Consider the following 13,812-nt stretch of genomic DNA (forward strand, 5'->3'; position numbering starts at 1 on the left):
ACATAAAAGTTTAAAATTCTGAATAACAGGAAAATGGTATATTAGGTTTTCTCATATTACCTCTGTGGAAATGTATAGCATATTTCTGCGTAATATCAGTTCAAGGTTGACTTTTGTGTGTTTTTTTTAATAGCAAATTAGCATTTTTTTCCTTCTGGACACATTATTTACTGTGTGCTACAAATTTCTCTGTCCTTAATCTTTTCTGGCTATTTGTAATTTAAGAATATTTTTGAGAAGGTTATTAAATTTGTAACTGTTACTGAGGTATATTTAAACTTTTTCTTTTCTTTCTTTCTTTTCTTTTTTATTTATTTATTTAGTTTTGGTATGTGTGTGTGTTATAGGAAAATGTGCTATTTTACAGGAACCAGTGATCACTAGAAAAGGTAGTACTTTTATTGAATCTTTGCCGCCTTTGTTTCTGGATCCCAGTTTAGATGCAAAAAAGCGCTCTAGACTTATAGAAAAAGAAATGAATGAACAAGCAAAGATCATAAATGATTTAAGGTATAATATGGTTTAATTATTTTCAATAGTGTACTTTATGTACAGTTTTTGTGTTTCATTACTCCTGATATGTTGTAATGTTTGCTGCTTATAACTCTTCCTTGCTCATTTATTTAAAATTTCAGAGTTGAAAGTTTTGAAAATACTTTGATAACTTTGGTGGATAACTTTTAAAAAAATTACATAATGCTATCTTTTTTAGCTGAAACCTTTTTACGTCTGAGCTTTGCAACAACTAATAAATTTAATTTGTTGCTATATTTTATGAACAAAATAATCTTCCAGCATACTTCATTTTACAGAATTTAGAACTGATGTTAAAAATTCTGCATATGCTCTAAATTGCTTTTTTTTCCCCGAAGAATATAGCTTAATTTTATATAAGGGAATTTATCTAATTACAGGAAAACATTCAATAATGTTGGAGAGGTTTTGGGGCCTTTGCATCTAAATTAAATTTCACTCTTCTTATGCAAAAAAGAGAAAAAAAATATGATGTATGTTAAAAACTAATGAATAGTATCATGCTTTGGGTGCTCCCTGATAATGACCAAATACATTTGAAAACCATTCTTTTATTTTCCCTTTTTTGAAATTTCAGTTATTTTGTTTTTTAATTTTTTTGCCTGTTTATGTTTTTTCCACGTCATGAGGTAAAACATTTGCTTTCTGCTACTTTAGTATAATTATATTCTTATCTTTTTGTGTATATATACATATATATGTGTGTATAGGGTACAACAAGAAAGCTGGTCACAACTTAAATATAGTGAATTAATAAAATACGAATGAATAAATAAAAAGGGAAGTGATAAAATATAGTGAAAGTAACAATTTTTGTAATAAAATGGTGATGAAATGCCAAAATGCGAAGGCAGAAACACAGTTTAAGGTATGGAAAAAATGAAGGATGAAAAATCAATCTGAAGGGATATTTTCAAGAAATAATATTTGATATTCACAAGAATTGTTCATGTGAATGAGTACCAACTGCAACAGATGCACAACAATGCAGTGATTGGTGAATATGAGTATGAGTACTAATGAATATGACTATTTCAACTTTCACTTGTAAGTAGCAAATGCATATGCTAGAAGCAAGTGATGCCTTGAAGATGCTTTGCCTTAATGATTTGTGCACAAAGAAAGAAAGAGTTCATAAACCAACAGAATTTTATATATGTGGGTGCAACACTGACATAAATAAGAGATTGCAAAATCAAAGCATTCCAGACATATTTAATCTGTGCTAAATTTGGGCTTTAGACAGGCTAAGGAAGGGTGGAATTGTGTCAGAGGCATTCATATGACACACTTGCTTTGCATGGCCAGGGGCATAGCTAGAGGGGGGCAAGGCGGGACAGTTGTTCCCTGGCGCAGCTTTCAATGGGCATCAAACTGATGTTACGAATTTTTGGAATGAAATGTTTTTTACTCATGGCAAATAGGAGGGGGACACAAGATCTTCAGTTGTTCCAGGGTGCAGAAAATCCTAGCTACAGCTCTGTGCTTGGTGAAGAATTGTCCTCTTGAAAAATGCTTCATGGAAACCTTGCCATGGGTACTGGTGCATGTAGCTGAAGGATGTCACACATGTGTGAGCTGTCATTGTGCCATGGATCAGTATTAGAAGTGGTGAGGTATCATATGCAGTGGCACCTAGTCAATCATACCTGTGAGAGCAGTATGCTGCTATAAAGTGAAGGTAAGATGGTGAAATTCACCATGGGTCCCTCACACACATGCATAGTTGTTATTGCTGCCCAAATTTAATCTGATTCATCACTGAAAATGAGATAGTTTTACTTGATTGCAGTGCAATCCCATTGAGCAGGACATCACTCCAAACGTAGGTGATGGTGTGTATGGCAGGGCACATAATGAGTGCCAAATGTCTTTCAGCCAGGTACTTTATGATGATACTAACAGACATGTGGGCCCATACTGCAAGTTTTGCCTGTGTTTGGATGGCAAAAAGATGATGCATTTGGCATTGTGTGTGCATGTGTGGTGTTGTGACGGTTCTCTGAGCTTTTGGTGTGCCAAGAACATCTTGATCCTGGCCTCTATGTATGCGACCTCTCTCTTATCCACCTTTCACAACAGTAAAGTCAAAATGGCCTTAGTTGAGGCTACTCACCAAGCTGACCATTGGCTTACAGTATCATAATGATTTGAATTCTGGCAGCTGATCATATTATCTTCAATGTGATTTAACAGGATTCCTAATAAAAAAACAGTGTCTCTCTGTCACAAATTAAGTATAGGCGAAATGCCTCTGTGTACTCTATTTATGCACTAAGGAGGATGCAGCTCAGTGCTGTTTAGTGGCATTACATAGTGTATTACATAGTGTATTTCCTGTATACTGTATTTCCAATCATTTGCATAACTGTCTGATGTGCTTTTATCCACATCCGATACTTCTTAGTGCACAGATTTTTATTAGTTGTGGGCAGGTACTCTTACTTTTCAACTTATGAAAAAATTTTGCTAAAAAATCTGATATTGACCATTAATATTTTATTTTTTTATATCAAAATCTGGGAAAGTTTATAGTAGTCATATGATGCAGAGGGCAAAATCTGTACATTTTTTTTTCATAAATGGTATAATGGTCACTCAAATGAAAGTTTAGTTGTGCAGTTGTTGAAATTAATGATGGGGAAATTCAGGGTTATAATTCTGCAATACATGTGTATAACTTCCTTAGATTCGAACTTGTTTTATGTAATGGCAGTAATTTGTATTTTCATTTCTTCTTGACCTGCTTCAGTAATTTCTTGGCCAGTTTCCATTTTTTCTTGAACTGATTTGATGGTCCCTTCCATCAATTCTTGACCTACAATCATCTCTTCTTTAACAGTCTTGTTTATCAACAGGCCGACAAGCATGTTTCCTAAGTGGACCAGCTGTCCTAGCAGCAAAGAAAATAAAAAGAAATAAAGACCACTTTTATCACTTCCTGGAATATAGCTAAGCCTGTCACCAGGTGTCTTAATTGCTCTTCATTTCTTTTGTCACTGGCATTCAATCATACTTCTGATACCAAAAACTACTGCATACATACAAATTCGTAATGGATTGAATGCACACTGAACTGATGATAATTTAATAAAATTTATTTTACAAAACAAAACACTTCACAATTCTTGAACTTTCCATAAAAGTACTCATACAGCTCTTCTATCACAGAGCACAATCAGTAGTTGCACTTCAACCTACTAAGAATGTTAAACACAATGCACATCTAAAAGGCATAGCTTTCACGAAAATCTCAATACTCCAAAGTCAGCTCTGAACTAACAACTGAGAACTGATGCTCTCTCAGTGCTTATAGAATTTTGCCCCGGCTGCGGAGAAATCTCTAGTACTTTTCATTTCTTGAAATTACTGGAAGGCATATAAAGTTAAAATTACACATAGGATCAATGACAGTTATTCCGTTACAGTATTAATTACACTTATCAGGTACCTGGCCAAAATGTCGCCAAATGGTCACCAAGTTTGGCAACTTTTGATTATTTCTTGCCAAATTTGGAGACAACATTTCTCACCAAAACCAAAACCATAATGAGCTTGGTGATATCTCACCAATTTAGCAAGATAGCCATTTACCTCAGTTTTAAATAAACTTGATCTTGTAACTTATTTTTCTGGTAGAGCTTCATTCTTTCAAGCATCTCATGTTACGTTATATAAAAGGTACTATAATTTCACTAAAATTTACATATATACAAAATTCGTAGCAATATTTTAGGTCAGAGTGAGGAATATTTTTGGAATATCTTGTTACTAAAATGGATTTTTACAGCTCTATACCTTTTCATTTGAGTAGCTTTTGTATTTTGTTATTGTAATGATTGATTATATTTGTTTTAAAACTAAGAAGTTAAATTTAGGACTTTATTGTATTACTGCTGTCATCTGAAAAAACTTATTTCTGTAAGTATTTCTATCTTTTCTGATTGTATTTGTTTTAAAGCTGGCATGTTAAATTTAGGACTTTATTACTTTCACCTGACAAAACCTTAATTCTTTGAGTATCAGAATCTTTTCTAGACAGTCAATGATATGTTGTACTCCGAACTTAAAATTTTGTTTTATGTAGTATTTTATTTTGTTAGTTAGTAGTTTTCAGACCATGAGAATAAAGTCTAAATTATTTCTTTCATTATAAAAGCAAATTATTTTAGAATTCAGGGTACTAAAGAGAGATTCCATGGCTCATACTATTTAAAGGCTTAAAACATGCTATGTAGTACATCATTTAGAAGCTTAAAAGGTAATTAGTGGGCTTTCAGTTGAAAATGGATGCATGTGTGAAGAATCTTCTTCTTCTTGATTTTTTTTGTTTTGTTTTTGTATTGTTTTGTTTCCATGTATAGATGTTCAAATCATTATAGTAAGAAAGATATACTTTAAACCTAATATTTATGAATTCTTTTCATTAGGTTGTTAGGTGCTAGTCAGAGTACAATTGAGCAAGAAGTTCGTCGTTTACACGAATTAGAAACTGCAGTGTTTAATGATTTTAGAAGAGATGTTATAAAAAAGTTAAGAAGACAAAGTGTAAAGGTAAGGGGGAAAACAGTAGTGTTGTTTTGTAATAAAGATTAATACAGTACATAAGAAATATACTTAGTGGTAATCTGTGTATTGTAAACAAATGCATTTGCATTTCCATTAATACTGATTTGCTGTGTTAATCTTAGAAAGGAGTATTATTAAAAACTATGATTCTGTACTGATGTTTGTTTCCTAAATATTCAAATAAATATCCCTGAGTTGTTAAGTAGTCTTAAAAATCTTGTCCAAGGATTAATTATTTTCTTGAGTGAATTTGCATGGTTTGGTGTCTTACTATTATATGCATAAAATTTTTATATTAGGCTACATCTTTCAAGGATAAATTAGGACTTGGTACTCGATCTACTGCTGGACCTCTGCAATCAATGTCATTGTTTTTCCCTGATGCAGAAGAAAATAATGAAGTAGGGTAAGTTTGTGATCTTTTTTTGTTGTATAATTTTATTTCTTACTAATAAATTTGTGCAACTAATATAAAATGACACTTTTATTAATTTTAGGATTGATGATACAATTCAGACACCTAGTAGCAAAGAAAGCTCTCCAAGTCATGCAACACATACTCGTACAGGATCTTTGGACATGTCTGATTTACCAAATATGACTCTTCCCGAGAAGTCAGTTCATAGGTATCTCAATTGTATTATGTATCTCTTCATTGTAATAAATATAATTTGAATTAAATTTTTTAATTACCTATAATAATTTTGTTTTTAATCAATCAGCATATCTAAGGTTCTTAAACAGACTATTTTTATAAAAATCTGTAACTCTGAAGATTCTTTAGTGGAATTTATTATAGTGTTGAAAAATTTGTAATGTAATGCTTTTATTTAAAATTATGTCTTGAAAGGTTAGCTCTCAGTCCTGAGAAGATAAATTTCTTCTTGTGAAGAATATTTTAATTATTGCATGAAAATAAAAGTTATGATCTTATTCAAGCACAAACTGTATTTTAACATCTTAAATATGTTCCTGTTGTACCCACGGTCTCATTAATAAGTGTAAACTATCAAGAAGCCAGTGGAATTATGCAAGTTATTTTAAATGCTTACAAAAGTAGATGTTTGACTCACGTTTCCTACTATTAATCGAAACTGTGATATGAAATAACAGAAAATAAATATTAAAACACTGATTTATTAAAAATTAATTATTCACAAATTCTAAATAACTGTGAATACATCAGAGTAATTATTTAATTGCCTAAATTTTCTTTTCAGAGACATAGCAGTGTTTATTACAGTAGTTAAGAAATATATTCATTGATGACTTTTCTTCCTCCAAAATATTTTCACATTTAATTTCATGAGAAAACTAGTTTTTCATAGCTCTACGTGTTATATATCTGATATCTTGAAACTTATTATCACCCATTAAAAATGTAGTCAATTGACCTGCTTTTACCTCAGCTGTTTTAAAAGGACGTTGGAACTTTTCAAAGATATCTAGTGTCACGTTCCTAAGTTTTATCACAGTATCTAGCTCCATGCCTTTCTATTGAACTTTTTAGCTTTACTGACTTTAGTAGGAATATTATCCCAGATCACAGGGATACCCCCAAAACATATGTGATCTGCTGGATATAACTAAACAGGTGGTCTTAATGAAAAACAAGTTGTCCCTTTAAAATTTCTTTCATTTCACTTAAAGCAGGTGTTAGTTCTTAAATTTGGGCTCAACAAATTTGCTTTTTTTAGTTTCTGTTTTTATTTCATCAGGTTTCACAGAGCAAAATATAAAGTAAATTGTCTCTGTATCACATAAAAAAATTAGGTCAGTTTTTGAGGGTTGTAGAGTCATAAGATTATTTTGAAACAAGAGACATGAAAAATGAGCAATGCCTTTATTCTGGAAGCTGACAAAAGCTATGGTGAACATTGAAAACAGTATCTTGTTTCTTTGCCCATAAGAAATATAAAGTTCTGCTTGTAAATATCTACTGGAACTACCTTTGTTAAAACAATTATAATACCATCACCTGTAATATCTTTTACATTTTTTAATCTTATGAGTCAAATCCACATTCTTTTTTGTGTTTGCTGGTGTTGAAAAGTAAATGAACTTTTATTTTTGTCACACATCACAAAAATTGATGTTGTATCTGTTCTCTGAACATTCCCATTCATACTTAATGTTTTCCCTCCATAACTCATGTTATTTAATTAGAGCCATTCTAAAGCTGTGCCTTTCTTCATTATTATCTTAGAGTGAGGAAATAGAAGAGCAAGTATCACCTTCAAACAGGGGTATGAACCAAAACTAGAAAATGAGCAACTATGTAATGTTACTCATGTTATAGTTCTGGCAACAATACACATGAGCAACTTTGTATTGTTGCCAGAACTATAACATGAGCATGTGTGTTTAATCATATTGTCAGTAAACTTTAATAATTGATTGGAATTTTATTGCTTGAAAGATTTTAAAACTTGGAAGCAAAGAAATACTTTTTCAGTGAAGTTCAAACAGCTTTTGATAATATTTATGCATGAAAGGACCCCTCTAAAGTGTCCTTCCCCTATCAGAGACTTATTATGGGGCCTTTAAAATTGGTCCTTCTTAAAACTAGAAAGCAAGCTATATGGTTTTAGTTTAGGCCTGTGAATCAGATACATGCTAGCCCATTTCCAAGAAGAGGAAGAGTACAAATTATATGTGCTAGAATTTAAAATAGTACAGAATTTGGAAACTACTTTTGTTGGTATCTTTTTTATTATTAGAATTTTAATGTTGGTACTGGGAAAATTTTTTAGATTTAATCTTCTAAGAATATTTGTTACTTCTGTCTGGTTGGCAGATCTTGGACATTGAAAAATTTGTAATGTAATGTTTTTATTTAAAATTATGTCTTGAAAAAATGAAAATGTGTCTATTATTTAAAATTATGTCTTGAAAGGTTAGCTCTCAGTCCTGAGAAGATAAATTTCTTCTTGTGAAGAATATTTTAATTATTACATGAAAATAATTAAAATATTCTTCACAAGCCTGTTAAGCCTCTAATGGCGTTACGGGTTATGTTGAATGGCAATCACTAAAGTTTGAAGCAAAACTCTTCCTGAAGTACATGTTGAAGAAAGAGTGCTAATTTCACAATTTTCTTGATTGCATTCTGCAGGAACTTTTGATTTCTGCTTAAATTCTGGATAACAAACAATGTAATGCTTCCTACCACAAAACATACATAGAACTTTGCTTTTACAATTTTTAGCTCTATGGTTTGTTTTCAGACACGTAAAGCAACATTTTTTCTCTTTCATAATTTTCAGTTTTTTATCATGACTTAAATTTTGTGCTTTGTAGCAATCTTTGCTTTGGTAAGATTTTTCACAGAATATACAGTTTATTACATTATTTTTATTTATTTATTTTGCTTCCGAAAACAAGTTGCTTGCAGTAGGTATAGTAATATCTTCCCTATCCTTGTGAATTTTTCTATAGGGCTCACTTTGCTTCATACTTGACTTTGCTAGAGTTATTCTTTCTTCCCCTTCGACCTTAGCCCTTAGAAAATTTAAAAGCTGGGTCAGTCTTGCAGTATATGATTGCTGTTCATTTTCTGAGTTTCTCAACCAAACTCTCAAGAAATCTTCTGGAATACACAACTTCACAAGTGGGAACAGCATTGTAGAATATTTGTCAGAGGTCATCCCAATGGATTCTAATGATCTGAGGTGGGGTTCAAATTTATCATATAATTGAGTGATACTAAGCTTTGATTTGGTAGCATTTTTAACAACTAAAGTTAATAGCTCACGAACATAGTATTCCACTAACGATTCCTCATGGCCAGATCTTGCTTTGAGGCTTTCAATTGCTTTTGTATAATTTTCTGCCATAGGTGGATAGCTATCAATAATCTCTTTCACTCTTGTACCTGGCAACATACACTGTATTAAATATTGGAATTTGTCTTCCAACACCATTTCTTTCCGATTGTGAATTCATTTAAACTGACTCCAGAAACACAAGCATTCTTTAACTTCACCATTAAATTTTATTAGTTCAAGTTTGGGAAGTTTTATTTTTGATTTCTCATTGCTTAATATATTCCTGTTTGGTTGTGATTTACTTTCTAGAAAAGAACTGATGCAAACTATAACTTCATCAAATTTGACTTTATATTCTTCTACAGATTCAAATTCCTCAGAATATCATTTACCATTATCGTCTGCACTTAAGGCAAGTTTTAAAATTTCATTGTCAAGAGTCATTAAATCAGCACTAATGCATCCTAAAGTAGCTAATTTAATCTTAACATTACTTATTTCTGTATTTTAATCATCAAAGACAATAAACTTTTATATGTCTTAGTAAATGATGTTCGGAATGGAGATCGCTTCTTAACAAGATGCACCATTGCAAACCAAAACCAAAAATTCAATTAAGTATTTCTTAGATAAAGCACTTACCTCTTATATTTTAACAGGTATTGAGGGTCACCAAATGTTAGATACGACAGTAAATGTACACCATTTTGTCCATTCATCAACTCATTTCTACTTAAAGAATCTCTGTAAGAATTTAAACACAACCAAACAAGTTTATTCTACCAAAATAAAACTTTTTATACAACTGTTGCCACTCAAAGCAAAACTAAAATGAAAATAATATTACACTGGTTGAATGTATAAAAACTATGCTATACTTTTACAGTACTGATATTCGCATATGCATCGCCTTTGTACTGAGTAGGCTTTTCAATTGTACTAATCGCTAAAAGCCTTTTTCAGCAATTTCATAGTTGTGTATTGAAAAATGAATTTGTTGCTTAAGTTTTGCACATTAGTGCATGTTGTCCCAGGTTTTTGTGATCATAATGCATTGCAGACTGTCATTTGGATGCAAGATGGTGTGCCTTCGCATGTGGCCATAAATGTAAAATTATCACTTTAAAATCATTTTGGTTATTGTGTCGTGTCCCATTATTTTATCATCGTCACTGATTTAATCTGCAGGAAAAGGTAGAACAGTAATATATACTATATTTTTGAGAAGACATTGAATTACCGTAATTTCGCACGTATAGTCCACACCATCGTATAGTCCGCAGACACGATTTTATATAAAAAAAAAAATTTCAAAAATCGTCAGATAGTCCGCACCACGAAATTACGTTTTTTTTAATACGGCAATATTCCCATGCTTTTTAAACACATCCTTTTGTTTGCGCCAATTTCTCACCGCTTTCTCGTCCACTTCAAATAACGGGTTAAAATCCTAGTATACGGTGCAGCCTTGGCGCGACTTTGAAAATTATCGCCAACACCAAAAATGATCCAAAGAACGTCTATATATATAGTATACACACATAGTATATGTATATACACACATAGTATATATACTATATACTATGTTTAACTATATATTTTCTTTGAATGACCCGTTAACTACTCATCGTATATGTCCCGTTTTCACTGCTCATCATAAAGTCGCCAAAAGTAGCCAAATCCCGTGTGCACTGAATACTAGGATTAAACCAATAACGGCCCTCTTCTCTATTTCAATCTTTTTCAGCTTTCTCAACTACCTTGAGTTTAACTCAGCAGTAAAACTCCGGCGATGTTTCATCAATGTTATCGAAGATGAAAGACAAAATACAAAAACAAAATACTGTGCAACGTGCTATACTTGTGATAAGTGGTAATGAAATGTGACCTTTGACCCCACTCACTCGGTGTTGCCAAACCACGCTATAAGTAAACGAATCACGCTTTTTTTTTCATACTCCAGGTACTTGCTACTATGGCTCCTAAAAACCGAGCTGACGCATCAATTACTTTTTCCCCTCCCAGCAGTTGCACTAAAGCAGTGTGAAGGATACTGGGATACAAGACTCTGGTTGCGCTAAGTGAGTGCTCATACAAGACTTTCTTTGGCTCATATCCCGGCATCGCTTAATGCGCCAGCCTAGATTTTAAGAGCTCTGCTTGCTACTACTCATTCGTTCTGCACTATGCTCTATGGTTTACTATTGATACGATACATACGAATGTTTTCTTAGAATCTCGTGCTTTTTTTATATTTGATCATCGGCAGTTCACGACAGCGTGTTTTTTAAATTTCAACGATTTTAATCGTGAACAACCAGCGTATTATCCGCACTGGTGGATAGTCCGCAGCTTCAAAAATTCGCATTTTAAACACAGATAGTCTGTGGACTATACGCGCAAAATTATGGTAGCTTAAATTGGTATTAATGATATGCTTTTTGGCATAATGTATCTTATTAATAGATGGGCTTTTATGGGGTGTGTTCTACTGTTCTTTGTTCACTGCTGAAGAAAGACGGCCAACATTCAGCTTTCTTTAATTTTTATTAAACAGAATAAGATATGCATCCTGTTTTGTAAAGTCTAAGAGTAACTACTTTGTCTAATTTTACTAGCATAAAAATAGAAACAAGATTATGTTTTCATTTCAGTGCCTATATGGATGAAAATTCCGCTTCATCACTTTATTGAAGTAGAGATAAGTTGTATATTTAGACAAATTATGATTAATTATATTGTTTAGTTTTGTCAAAATAAATGTGTCTTGCAAGAAAAGCATTTTATTATTTTTAACTGTTATAATCCTTATTGCAGTAAAACATGGTACTTAAACTTTCAGTTCCTTTGCTTGCATTGCTGTCGGTTACGTATTTAGTGTGTATGAAAAAAGCAATGTTCTTCTCTGGTTTTCCAATTAGTATCTGGGTAGCATATGATTCTAGCTATTCTGAGTATTTGGAATTCTGCTGTTATTAATAATGAAAACATTTGCCATATTTACTGGTATATCCCCCTTTTTCTAACTAATTTTGTCATACAAAAATCAAGAAAGGAAAAATTATGTGAATAATTTAATGTTCCAAAGGACATAATTACGGTAAGAACAAAACAGGTGAAAAGTAATCATGAATAAACTACCGGTCACAATATTACATATTTAAGCGAAGCATACCTTCCAGTAAGAATGCACAGCAATATTAACATTACACTATCTAATAAAATATCTTCATTTCTACTTCCCTGTGTTTGAATCTCGCTGACTCTTTTTTGTTCATTGTTAATCCACTGTTAATTTAAGCTGCTGGAAGTGCTGCCTAATTTGTCTGCTACCCCTTGCAAGTCATTGTCTTCGTCACCATTAATCTGTCTTCCCATATACCATCTTCAAAACCACCAAGAATGTTAGAGATCTCCGTTTTCTAGAAGCTGTTCACTGTTATCACTTTTGTTAAAGTGAGCTACGCACCCAAATTCCAATTAGTAAGATGAAAATAATCACTATGGGAATGAATCCATTTTAAAATTTAGGGAATCTGTCTTTTTGAACATTAGGAAGGAGAAAATTATATGAATGCTTAAAAAAAAATTCAGAATCTTGTGGCAAAACGGGAGGGGGAAATATGTGAATAAATATTGTATTCTAGAAGAGACATGCTGTTTGGAAGTGAAATTGGTACAAGAGCTGAAAACTGCTGCCTATTTAAGAGATGTGTATGGTTCTTTGGCATAGTGTCAAATTTAGAGCAGAGGTTGCCAACAAGGTTGGTATTTACCCTGTAAAGTTGGATGAATTTTTAAAGGGAATCAATTGAGGAAGCAGTTGTTGGGCAATAGCCAAATATGCATCTGAAATTGATAGGCATAATCAAGATCCCACTGATCACCAAATTTTTTTTCGGGAAAATTAATATTTGTTTAGTGATATAAAGCTATGGCAAGTAGTAGGGAAGAAATCATAAAATAAATATAAAATACAAAATACCCAAAAATGATTTCATATATTTTTTAAAGCTATGTAAATTTTTTATGTAGGAAGTGCAATATGCAATGCAAAGCTTTAGTCAAGTCAATAATTTGTTACAGATAACAAGAAACATTGAATATTTTTGAACAAGGGGACATAACATGATTTAAAATTGAACTTTTGTGCAATAAGAATCTGTTATTTTGTTTCTGAAAACTTGTTTATATTTGTAAAAATAAAAATCATAATATTACCAAAAATAATAAAACATAAGTCTAATAAACTGTTTTTATTTCAAAATTGTTTTTGTTCATATTTTTAGTGTAATTGTTATCACGTTACTTATCTGCTATTATTTGTATTATAATTATGTTGTATGCTATATAACATACACAAAAATGTAAAGTGGTTGATGAAGAAAACCATTTTTTAAAAGGGGCCAGTGCAAGAAACTGGGTTGTAGTAGTGATGTAAAGAAACATTTTGTTAAGAAAGAGCTTGGTGTGCATTTGATGTCAGAACAAATTATATCATAGCATAAAATACAAAAGCGTAAAAATGTTAGACTGCATCTTAAAGATTTTCTTGTTCTTGTTCCTCTATTAGGGTGAAAAACACACATACTTGATTTTTAAGTTCATGTATATGAAAAATCTTGTAATATTTATATATGAGTGTGTAAAGTTTCATTATAAGCCATTCAGCAATGAAATAATTGAGCATTTTTATTGCTGTGTATTTCTGTGACCATTTTCTTTCAAGGAGCAAATAATACTCTGAGTGCTTAACTTTTTTAACCTACAGATTTATCAGTTTCTGTATAGTAGCTTAAACATAGACATACCGTATTTGATGGCATATAAGACGCACTTTTTTTCCTAAATTTGGTCTAAAAAAAAGTTACCTGCGTCTTATACGTGAAGGACACAGTCTTATATGTGAAGGTAATTGCATTCAATAATTGTTTGTTTGGCT

The 13,812-nt window shown here is 31.9% G+C and overlaps 1 protein-coding gene across 5 annotated transcripts in view; it reads left to right on the top strand.

The window, feature by feature from the left end:
* Positions 1–13,812, top strand: part of tweek (transmembrane protein KIAA1109 homolog tweek) — a 421,377-nt gene that overhangs the window by 305,861 nt on the left and 101,704 nt on the right. For all 5 annotated transcript variants that reach the window (XM_085807394.1, XM_085807390.1, XM_085807392.1 and 2 more), the window contains 4 exons: positions 368–510; positions 4,965–5,088; positions 5,403–5,509; positions 5,601–5,729. In XM_085807394.1, the coding sequence (XP_085663520.1) occupies positions 368–510; positions 4,965–5,088; positions 5,403–5,509; positions 5,601–5,729 (503 nt within the window). The remainder of the gene's footprint in view (positions 1–367; positions 511–4,964; positions 5,089–5,402; positions 5,510–5,600; positions 5,730–13,812) is intronic.

The sequence above is a fragment of the Stegodyphus dumicola genome, chromosome X1, assembly GCF_044657685.1.
Source record: "Stegodyphus dumicola isolate Sdum_Otavi_A_Nest chromosome X1, ASM4465768v1".
Lineage (NCBI taxonomy): Eukaryota > Metazoa > Arthropoda > Arachnida > Araneae > Eresidae > Stegodyphus > Stegodyphus dumicola.